Source organism: Myotis yumanensis, unplaced genomic scaffold (assembly GCF_028538775.1).
Source record: "Myotis yumanensis isolate MYYU_CA2020_CCGP unplaced genomic scaffold, mMyoYum1.0.hap1 SCAF_4, whole genome shotgun sequence".
NCBI lineage: Eukaryota > Metazoa > Chordata > Mammalia > Chiroptera > Vespertilionidae > Myotis > Myotis yumanensis.
This window is the reverse complement of record NW_027223755.1, coordinates 111,565,797-111,578,199: the sequence shown is the minus strand read 5'-3', so window position 1 is coordinate 111,578,199 and position 12,403 is coordinate 111,565,797. Positions and strand designations below refer to the sequence as shown.

At 40.0% G+C, this 12,403-nt stretch overlaps 1 protein-coding gene across 1 annotated transcript in view; it reads left to right on the top strand.

Moving 5' to 3' along the window:
* LOC139009403 (phospholipid-transporting ATPase ABCA3-like) overlaps positions 1–12,403 on the top strand; it is a 383,929-nt gene that overhangs the window by 227,495 nt on the left and 144,031 nt on the right. Inside the window, exons 13-14 of the mRNA XM_070413702.1 lie at positions 6,800–6,955; positions 7,305–7,515. Of these exons, the coding sequence (XP_070269803.1) occupies positions 6,800–6,955; positions 7,305–7,515 (367 nt within the window). The remainder of the gene's footprint in view (positions 1–6,799; positions 6,956–7,304; positions 7,516–12,403) is intronic.

Genomic DNA, 12,403 nt, shown 5'->3' with positions numbered 1-12,403 from the left:
ACTTTGCCTAATATCTGAATTGAACTACATAGTTGTCTGTATGCAGACAATCACAGCTGTCTATGTAGTAGAGCTCTTCCCCATTAGACCTGTCTATGTACCACATGGTCTCCAGAAGAGGTGGCATACTCTCTCAGAATGGACTAGGGCAGGGGTGGGCAAACTTTTTGACTTGAGGCCACAATGGGTTCTTAAACTGGACCGGAGGGCCAGAACAAAAGCATGGATGGAGTGTTTGTGTGAACTAATATAAATTCAAAGTAAACATCATTACATAAAAGGGTACAGTCTTTTTTTTTTTAGTTTTATTCATTTCAAACGGGCCGGATCCGGCCCGCAGGCTGTAGTTTGCCCACGGCTGGATTAGGGAGTAGTTCCTCCGTAGGAGCTTTATCCCTTGACAGGATCTCATATATCACAGGACACAACAGGGTTTGCAATTCCTATGACAGAGGTCTGGTACTGACTGCTGCCCTCTGTTCCAAATAGGCCCCCCATTTTATAAAAGTTGGGGTTTGTGCCACTCCCAACATGAATGTGTTCAAACAGGACTGCAAGGCAGTACATATAGCTGCCAACTGTCTCTCAACAGGAGAGTATTGGCTCCCAATTTTCTTCCATAACTGCGACCAAAACCTGATGGGTAACCTTCTCCGCCCACCTGGGTGACTGCCCTCTTGGTAGCTAGGTACCCTCTACTCTGGGGCTCAACCCTACATTGCCCCCTTCTAGGACAACTGACACAGGGCCATAACAACGGTGCCAAGTGGAGACTGGACACATGCCAATACCCCAAAAGACCAACAGAAGTCTGTAACAACTGCTGGCAGCTGTGTTCAAATTCTGCAAGAGAGTCAGAAATTAGTGTAACATTATTAACACAATGGAATATTGGCACCATGGCCAAACCAGGCAGCCAAATGCCATCAAACCATGATAAATGGTAGGGCAATGTAAACATCCCTGAGGGAGGGCGATCAAAGTCCACTGTCAACCCTTTCATGCAAAAGCAACCTGTCCTTGACTCTCTGGAGCCCTGTCCATGGAGAAGAAGGCACCAGCCAAGTGCAGGGGATCTATGCAATCTGCTACATCCGACACTGTGAAGTATAGCAGAGGAATCATTCTACTCAGTTCTCTGCAAGCCACGGCCAGTTGCCAGGTGCTGTCAGGCTTTTTGACTGGCCATACTGGAGAATTGTAGGAGCTGTGTGTGGGCTGGAAGATCTTCGCCTTCCCTAGCTGCAACACTATCTGTCCAATCTCCCTAAGATGCACTCTGGTATAGGAGAGAGTGGCTTGTAGCACATGGAAGCTCTGCCTCTGTACCATCTACATTAGCAACTAGGCCTGCATATCTATCCAGGCCACTACAGAGCAAACTGCATTCTGCACCAGTATCTAACTGGTCCTCTGGGCCCATTCCCCCAACTGGGTACCTCGTCCCATTCCTTGGCCTAGGAAATCAAACTCCTTCTCTCTGGAAGAGTTTAAAAGTCCCGGAGGCGCTCAGGCCTAGGGGTGTGCCTTCCCTCCAGACTCTCTTGGATTTCTGGCTCCACTAGCAGCTGCCTCGGGAGGGCCAGCAGAACACCACTAGGCCTTTCATCTATCCTCCCTTCTCTCATTGCTTGACTTCCAAGTCGCCAGTGAGAATCAAAACCTCCATGCGCATTGCTAAAATGCTCATTACCTGTGGCGGAGGCTCTGGCTCTCAGCCCTCCTCCTCTGCCATCTTTCGCCTGCTAAGACTCCCGCTGTGGCCGCCCCAGGTAACAGCTGCCCCAGTGAAGCTGGGCTCACCTTTGCCTCCACCCAGATCACAGAAGCTCAGTCTCTCTCAAGCTGCTCTGCTCCCTGCTGCTCTTGAGGGATCTGGTCCGGCAGGGACCGCAGTGTCTTCTCCTCTGCCACTAGCATCACCTCGTCCTGTTCCCAATTCATCAGAACCACCACTACCAGAACCCCAGCCCAGTTTGAGGAAACATGACCTCCAGCAGGGTGAATGGGGCATTTACCCCTGGATCCTGTTCATAACGCCAAATGTCAGATGCACAGGTCCTGAACCCTGCTCACTGCACCTTTCTCCCTAATCCTGCTCAACTATGCCAACTGTGGGGTTCATGGGGCCTTCTCTGCTAGGGGCTGTACCCTGTAGATGCCAGGTATTGGATGGAGAAGACATGAGGAGTCATAGGCGTATAGGAGAGTCTCTATAGACCATGTAGACCATGTAGCCGTTGCTACCAAGGAGCTATCAGACAAAACAGTTCTTCCAAGGAGCCCCACAAAGCAGCCGCTGCTAATATAGCAGCCATTGCAAACACAGTAGCCTGATCAAGCAGCCCTTGCTAATACAGTAGCAAACACAGGAGCCATACCAAGCAGCTGCGCACTAGCTGGTCAACAACGCAACTTTATACCAACTCAGACAAAAGAGGCTTCTTGCCAATTAGTGACATCAATATTTGGGTTATAGAAAGGTATGCCTGCACAGTCCATACCATACAATTACTGTGTCCTTGCTCAGACTGGCCTTGAACATCCAACATACTCTGGACAGGGCCCCCACACTCCAATTGGCCTTGAACATCTGGCATATTCTGATTAGGGTTCCCACAAGTGTCTAGTGTTGCAGTTTCCTTGACTACCTGAGCTGGGTGCTCTAGGAATGTCCCTTGTGTGTTTTAGGTGGGCTCTCCTGATGTAATTGAATCTTGATTGCTATTGGCTCATTTGTGCATGACATCAACCCTCAGGCTGGCTGATTGTGTGGCTGAACCCTGACCATGGCATGTGAGCTGCTTTTCAGATGCTGACGACACAAAACAGAATTCGCCTCAGCAGGTTTGCTGCCTGCTGAGATCTCCCTTTGGATATACTGCTTGTGAAGCTTATTGAATCCTGCTCAGATGTTGTCTGAATCTGGCCACTGGGTATGTTATTTCTGGGCCTCTATGGAGGGATTCTTGGGCAGACCAGTGTTTAAGACACTGTAATTCCAGCTTGGTCCCGGGAGGAAGTGAGTGTAGCTCCCACCTCCTCTGCCGCGCCATCTTGGATCTCCTGAAATGATCCTCTGATTAACATGTAACATCCCTCTTTTTTCTCTGGTAATTTTCTTTGCTATAAAGTCAACTTTATCTGATGTTAATATAACCATTCCAGCTTTCTTTTGATTTGTGTTTGCATGGTATTTCTTCAAACACTTTAAACCTACCTATATAATTAAGTTTTAAGTAAGTTTTGGTAGACATTGTATAGTTGGGTCATGTTTTGTATACAATCTGATAGTCTCTGTCTTTTAATGGATGTGTTTAAACTATTTATTCTTAATGTAATTATTGATATGTTTAGATGTAAATGTATCATTTTATTATTTGTTTTCTGTTTTTCTCACTGCTTCCCCACCACCACCACTACCCCTGATTCCTCTTTGCAGTCTTATTTTGGGTTACTTGGACTTCTTGGACTTCTTTCATATTCCATTTTGTTTATTGTGATTTTTATTTTACTTTATTTTATATCTTGTGTACATTTTTATTGGTTATTATAGGGGTTACAAAATACAGACTTTAGCTTATCAATTATTTGTAATTAATAGTTTTCAACTTTATTTGAATGTAGATATCTTACCACACCGTAGGTCCTTCCTTTAGGCCAGGGGTGGGAACTCTATTTCTGCCAAGGGACATTTGGATATTTATAAAAGCATTCACAGGCCATAAAAAACTATCAACTTAAAATTAGCCTGCTATATTTGGTCAAACATTTCATTAACTCACAGGGCCAGATGAAATGATTTGCGGGCCATATATGGCCTGTGAGCAGGACGTTCCCCACCCCTGATTAGGCTATAGTTGGCATAAATGACACATACATATACAGTGGGGCCTTGACTTACGAGTGTCCCAACTAACGAGTTTTTCGAGATACGAGCTTTGAGTTGCGAGCTAAAATTCAGGTTACGAGCCAGCTTCAGATACCCCACCGCTAGTTGGCGCAGCGAACGTCACAGTGAATGCCACAACATCAGCCCAGCATCACATGTCTCACTCGTTCACTTTAAGTTACGAGCTGTCACAGAACGAATAAAACTCGTAAGTCAAGGCCCCACTGTACTGAAAACATTACCAGAAAATATTATTTGCTTAAAATGATCTAGTGTGTTTAAAGAACCATAAGAAAATAATAGTTATTATACTTACCATTTCTGCTGTGCTTTCATTATTCATGATGTTTCAAGTTTTCTGTATCATTTCTCTTCTGTCTGAAAAGCATGCTGTAATCAGTCCATTTATGCCAATACTCTTCGCTAAAGAGTCTCTTAGTTTTCCTTCACCTAAGAGTATCCTCAATTCACAAGGATATTTTTTACTTGACATAGAAATCTGAGTCAGTGGTTCTTTTCCATTAGCACTTAAAAAAAAATGTTGTTCTTGCCCTGGCCTGTTTTCTCAGTGGTTAGGCATTAGCCTGTTGACCAAAGGGTCATGGGTTTAATTCCCAGTCAAGAGCATTTACCATGGTTGCAGGTTCCCAGGTCCCGGTGGGGCATATGTGGGACGCAACCAATCGATGTGTCTCTCTCACATTGATGCTTCTCTGTCTCTGTCTCTCCCCCTCTATAAGTCCCCCCCCTCCTCTCTCCTTTTTATTCTCTCTAGAAATCAATGGGAAAATATCCTTGGGTAAGGACTGAAAAAAATGTTCTTGCCCTGACTGGATAGCTCAGCTGGTTGGAGGATCATCCAAATGCACCAAGTTTACAGGTTCAATTCCAAGTCAGGGGACATACAGGAAGCAATCAGTGAGTGTGTAATGGGTGGATCTCTCTCTCTCTCTCTCTCTTTATCAATCAATAAAAAGATTTAAATGTTGTCCTACTGCTTTCTGGACACCATGTTTATAAAACATCAAAATTCATCTCAATTATTCCCCTATAATTTATCATTTTTTCTTTGAGTTCTGACAGGAGTTTTTCTTTGTCTTTACATTTCAGCAATTTGGTTATGATTTATCTAGATCAGGCTCAATCAGCTTTTTCAATCTATAGGTTTGTATCTTTTGCCAAATTTGAGAAGTTTTCTGTCATTATTTCTTCAATTATTATTTTAGCCACATACTCTTTCTTCTCTCATGTTAGAAGTTCTGTGACATGAAGTTCTCCCAAAAGTCCCTTGGGCTTTTTTCATTTTTCATAACTATTTTTTCTTTCTATTGTTCAGATTGTATTATTTCTATTTATCTATCTTCAAATTCACTGACCCTTCTTTCTGTCATTTCTATTCTACTATTAAGCCAAATGAGCTTTTTATTTGGGTTATTAAATTTTTAGTTCTAGCCCTGCCAGTGTGGCTCAGTGATTGAGCATCAGACCTATGAACTGGGAGGTCACATTTGATCCCCAGTCAGGGCACACGCCCAGGTTGTGGGCTCGGTCCCCAGTGGGGCACATACAGGAGGCAACCTATCAATGATTCTCTCTCATAATTGATGTTTTTATCTCTCCCTCTCTGATATAAATAAAAATATTTTTAAAATTTTTAGTTCTAAAATTTCATTTTATTTCTTCATATTTTCTATATGTTGATAATACTTTATATGTTAACTAGAGGCCCAATTCATGAAATTCATGCAAGGGTAGGTCTTGACAGCCCCAGCTGCCAGGGCCCTCGTGGTCCCAGCTGCCTCACAGCTCCGCCCCCCACCTGCATCTGCCTTGGCCTGGTGCTGCCCGCATCCACCGCCACACACCCCCTGATCAATTGCCCCACCGGCCAGTGGCCTGGGCCTTCCTCTGCAGGGCGATCAGTGGGGCAATGGCTGGACCCCTGACCAATTGCATCGCACCCATGTTGGCTGGCCTGATGCCAGTGGGTGTCATAGTGTGGTTGTCCGGTTGGTCATTCTGCTCTTCAGTCGTTCGGTCGATTTACATATTACACTTTTACTATTATAGATTCCAACATGCATGCCATCCTATCATTGATGTCTATTGATTGTCTTTTCTATATGAGATGAGATTTTTGTCACTTTTTGTGTGCCAATTGACTTTTGTTTTTATCCTGAATGTTTTCAATAATATATCGTGACACTCTACATCTTTTTTTATATCTGTGGGCTGTGGTTCCCATATTAGTTCAATCTTAATAGTGCTATTTTAGTCTCAGCCTGTGTTACCCATTGGTCACTACACATCTCAGTAGAGATTTACTCATTAGCATAATTTTTAAAATTTGGTATTCTAATTAGGATTATATCCATGTGTGCAAATGACAGGGTAAACACATGAGCTCACCAACAACTTCCCCAGAATGTTCCAGTTCCCAAAAATTTCTCTTTCAGTCCCCCAGCCAGAAATTACTGGCTTTCATGATCGTGCACATCCACGCGGCAGGAATGTTTACAGAGTGGTAAAGCAGGCGGGTTTGGCCCTGTCCTTTTGGATCCAGGGCTTGACTAAACTGAGAAGGCTCACCTCCCTGCATTTCCAGGCTTTGGATTGCTTTAAGTTCAGGCTAGGGAATATACAAGGGGAAAATGGTAAACTCAACACCAGTTCAGTTGTATTTCAAGTTCTGGTTCTAGTATTCTTCCTGATCCAAGTGCTGATGTGTCTTACCATTATAATACAAATAAAATACAATAATTAACGAATAATAATACAAGAATAACTGTGTGTTTCACATACTCACAACTGTAAACTTATTTTTGCTAACCCTTGTAGATGTGTTATGATCTAAGAACTCTCTGAGGATAAAGTCAGCATCATGTAAATTCTGGCTTCTCTTTCTAGTTAAAAAGAAAATGTCGAGAGATGTACCCTATGGAAGCTGACCATATGCTGTCTACTTTTAACTTGCTAGAAAAGTGTAATACAATGTCAAAGTCACTGAGTTCAGGAATGAAGCGCAAACTTTCCGTCATGATAGCACTTATAGGAGACTCTGAGGTATTAGAGAAGAAATAGAGAAAAAGGAGGGAGCGGGGTGGGAAGGGCATGCACACATACATGTACTGAAAATGGGTTCCTGCCAGCTGATCCAGGAAACTCAGCTGACAGAAACCTGAGAGTTGAGATGAACCTTATGGGGATGTGGCCAATGATAATTAAAGAGAATTTGCATTATTGGGTGAGCTGTTATAATATGGTTTGGGATTATTTTTTCTAGTCTTTACCATTATTATTAGTCTAGATTTTGTATCTTAGTTTAAATGTGTTCCCCTCAAGTAGTAAATTATCCCACAAGTACTTCGGCATCAATTATCAATGGTCATGGAGTTGTTCTTCTGGTCTCTAGGTGGTGATACTTGATGAGCCCACAATTAGCATGGACCCCATCTCACAAAGAGCCACCTGGGACCTCCTTCACCAGTATAAACAGGACCGCACCATCTTAATGACCACCCACCACATGGATGAAGCTGACATCCTGGGTGACCGCATTGCCATCATGGTGAAGGGAACTCTGCATTGCTGTGGCTCTTCAGTCTTCCTGAAACAAATATATGGTCTCTCTCCCTTTGATCATTCTTAAGATATTAGTGTCTTAATCTTCTAACATGATTTTAATTATATTTTGTCTATTACCCAAAACTTCTTCAATAGCTTCTTCTGCTCTATTAATTAGGTCTCAGTTATCCTAATTAGTTTGTAAGGCCCTTTGTAATCTGGAGAGTCCATATGCAGGTTGGGACAAAAGTAGGCTTACAGCTGTGAGTATTTGAAACACAGAGTTTATTCTTGTATTATTATTTATTAATTTTGTATTATTTTCCTACAAACAACTATGAATCTACTTTTAGGCTACCCTGTATGTACTTATTAATTGCTCTCCACCGCATATGTTCAGCCTCAGGAACTACTTTTATTAACCTACAAAAGACTGCTTATTTCTCCCATGTTGAACCTACTGATAGTTTTCTTTGTCCCTAGAATACAGTTGTGCCTCCAAACCAATTTATTTTATTGAGTAATTGGTTGGTTGATGAGGAGAGGAAGTAGAGAAATAGTGACCTTTGACCCTAGTTCCTTATTTGCCAAGTCAGTCTCTAATCCACAAATATAGCAAATGACAGTTAAAATGTAGTGAAGAATGAAAAAAAAACATACAAGTGAAATAAAACAACCCTTGACTTTGATAGGAGGTAATACTGATACACCAAGCAGTGAATTGTTGAGGGCTAAAATTAATAGTAATTGGAATCCAAAATTGGAGGGTATAAATGTAAATAAAGATAATTGAGAATGAATTGCTTCATCATTAATTTACTTAGTATTTGAGTTTATTCAACTCACATTAATTATTTCCTCTGTATCACAATGGTACTGTGATATCCACTTTATACATCATATTTAATATTCAAAACAATAGTTCCATATTATGGAACACAAATCTAGGGCCCAGATATATCAAAAGTGTATCTTAGTCATATTTATATACCCATTTAATTCTTTAAAGTTTTTGAGGACCTTACAGATTTGAGTTTTACATCTGAAATTAGATTTATTCCATCTGAATTGAATGCACCTGGATGACGAGCCACATAAACATCTAAGCTTTTTATTAAATTTATTGGCATAACATTGGTTAATAACATTATACGGGTATCAAGTAAACAGTTACATGGTACATTATTATATATGGCTTTGTGTGTTTGTCACCAAAACTCAAATCTCTTTTCATCACCATATATTTGATATCCTTCCCCCCAGTATCCTTTAATACCTCCTCATCTCCTTCCCTCTGGTAACCACCATGCTGTTGTCTGTGTCTATGAGTTTTTGTTTGTTTATCTTGTTTGTTCATTTGTTGCTTTTAGTTGCATATTCCACATATGAGGGAAATCTTATGATTGTTGACTTTTTCTATATGACATATTTCTCTTTAGCATCATACTCTCAAGATCCATCAATGTTGTAAAAAATGTCAGTATTTCATCTTTTCTTATGGCTGAGTAGCCTTTCATTGTATATATGTACCACATCTTCTTTATCAAATCATCTATCAGAGGACACTTTGGTTGTCTCTATAGTTTAGCCACTGTGAATAATGTTGTGCATATATATCTTTGCAAATTTTCAAATTTTAAGGTAGGTATCCTGAAGACGGATTGCTGAGTCATATAGTAAATCTATTCTTAATTTTTTTTAGAAACCTCTATACTGATTTCCATAGTTGCTGTACCAGTTTACATTACTACCAGCAATGATTGAGGGTTTCTTTTCTCCACAACCTCTCCAACACTTCTTATTTATCACTAGAGGCCCGATGCATGAAATTCGTACAAGAGTAGGCCTTCCTTCCCCTGGCTGCCAGCACTGGCTTCCCTCTGGCAACCGGGACCCAGGCTTCCCTTTGGCAGCCAGCTAGCACCCGGAACCTGGGCTTCGTCAGGAAGGTTGTCTGGAAGGACGTTCAGTCTAATTGGCACTAATTATTATAGATATTCCTTGTTGATAATAGCCATTCTGACTGGTTTGGTGGCATCTCATTGTAGTTTTGATTTGCGTTTCCCTAATAACTAGAGAAGTTGAGCATCTTTTCATATACCTGTTGGCCATTTGTATGTCTTCTTGGGAGAACTGTCTGACAATTTTTTAATTGGATTGTTTGTTTTTTTGGTGTTGAGTTATATGAGTTCTTTATATGTATTAGTTATTAACCCCTTGTCAGAGCTCTTGTTTGCAAATGGCTTCTTCCATTTTGATGGTTGCCTTTGTTTTGTTGGCAGTTTCTTTTGCTGTGCAGAAGCTTTTTAGTCTGATATAGTCTCATTCACTTACTTTTACCTTTACTTCCATTGCCTTTGGGGTCAAATTCATAAAATCCTTCCTAAGATCAAGATCCATAAGTTTAGTATCTATGTTTTCTTCTATGTAATTTATTATTTCAGGTTTTATATTGAGGTTTTCAATCCATTTTGAGTTAATTTTTGTATGTGGAGACAAACAGAAGTCTAGTTTTAGTCTTTTCACATGGCTTTTCAGTTTTTCTAGCACCATTTATTAAAGAGGCTTTCTGTTCTCCATTGTATGTGTTTTGCTCCTTTATTAAAAATCACTTGCCCATATACTTTTCTTTTTTCTATTAATCCTCCTGAGGGTATTTTTTTTTCCATTGATTTTTAGAGAATGTGGAAGGGAAGGAGTGGGGAGAGAGAGAAAGAGAAACATCTGTGTGAGAGACACATCAAATCGGTTGCCTCCTACACATGCCCCAACCCTGGGCTGGGATTGGGCCTGCAACCCATGTACATGCACTTGATCAGGAATCGAACCTGGATCCTTCTTTCCATGGAATGATGCTCTACCCACCAAGGTGAAACATCCAGGGCTGCCCATATTCTCCTGGGTTTACTCCTGGTCTCTCTGTTTTATTTCACTGGTCTGTGAGTCTGTTTTCTGCCAATACCATGCTGTTTTGATCATCATTACTTTGTAGTATAACTTGAAGTCAGTGAGTATGACACCTCTGGCTTCATTCTTTTTTCACAGGATTGCTTTGGCTATTTGGGGTCTTTTGTGGTTCCATACAAATATGATGATTTTTTTTGTTCTATTTCTTTTTAAAATGCCATTGGGATTTTCTAAAATTGATTTGAGAGAGAGAGAATTATTGCTCCACTTATTTATGCATTAATTGGTTGATTCTTGTATCAAACTTTGGCATATGGGGACAATTCTCTAATCAATTGAGCTACCCATCCAGGGCCCCATTGGGATTTTGACGGAGATTGCATTAAATCTGTATATTGCTTTGAGTAATTTGTACATTTTAACTATGTTGATTTTCTTTCAATCCATGAAAATGGAATATCCCTCCATTTCTTTGTGTCTTTTTCTGTCCCTTTTAATAAGGCTTTGTGGTTTTCAGTGTATAGGTCCTTCACATCTATTATTACATTTATTTTTAGGTATTTTATTATTTTTATTGCAATTGCAAAGTGAATTTAATTTTTCTAAAACTTCGTTGTTACTATATAGGAATGTAATAAATATTTTTTATTTTTATTAAATTTAATAGGGTTACATTGGTTAATAAAATTACATAGGTTTTAAGTGTATAGTTCTGTGTATTATCTGTATATTGCATGTGTGCCCACAATCCAAAATCAAATCTCCTTCTATCACCATACACTCAAATGGATTTTTTGTGCATTTATTTTATATGCTACAACTTTACTGTATCTGTTTATTGTTTCTAATAGTATATTAGGTGGAGTCTTTAGGGATTTCTATAAAAAAGAATTGTGTAATCTGCAAAATGTGACTATTTTATTTCTTCATTCCTACTTTGGATGCCTTTTATTTCTTTTTCTTTTATTTCTGCTTCTTGGATTTGAAGATCTAGCTCTTTCCATAGGTTTTGGAAATTCTTGTCAATTATTTGTGTGAATAGACTATCTGTTCCCTTCTCTCTCACGTATCACCTCTGGTATACTTCATGTTCTTATATTACTCTTTCTGATGAAGTCAGCTAGTTCTTGTAGAGTTGGGTTTTTGTGTGGTTTTTTTTTTTTTTTACTCTCAAGTTTCTCTATTCTTCCATATGTGTCATTTCTAGATTTCTATTTTCAATGTCACCAATTGCCCCGACCTGCAGGGCACGCTTCGTGGGTACACCGCACCAAATCCTGCAAAGGAATGAGAGGATAGGAGACTCGAAGAAATGGAGGCAAGACAAAGTTCTGATCAAGCCTCAGTTTTATTTTTACAGCGGTTGGTATTTATGTTGTTTCTAGAGGAGGGGGCGGGCAAAGGAAGTCGTTAAGGATGTAACAGGCTTTGGAATGTCGCAGCTTATCAGCAGAGATGTAGCTTGCTTTGTGCTTAGGGTGAGGGTATGTTATTTAACTCCAGGCTAAATCGCAAGGTTAACTTTTAACTCCAGGCCAAACCGGGAGTTGGCTTGGAGGAGCCAGAAACCTCTTGTTGTAAGCTGGAGATGTATATGTGATTTATAATGGCTCCCAACAACCAATTCTTTCCTCTACCTGGTCAGCTCCATTTTCTGAGCTTGATAGTTCATTCTTTATCTCTTTTGTTGACTTCTCAATCTTTAAACAGCTAAACTTTTGATAAATAATTTATTGTCACTTCTAATATTACTTACTAATTTTATGAATTATTGATAAAATAGTATACAATAGTACTACTAGATATTTGGAGACATTCAGTTGCTTCTTACAGATGCTTAAGTTTAAATATGCTTAACCTCAGTTTTAAGAGGGCAAGATAATTGAGAAGTTTATTGTGTCATCATTGATGAGAAGTGAAAAACAATTTGTATATCATTTTGTAAATTAACCAAAAATAGTTTTGGTTCCCATAGATAGTAAATAATGGATGTTGCCCCACTCTCTGGACATCTGTTGCCTCATTTTTAAAATGGAATAG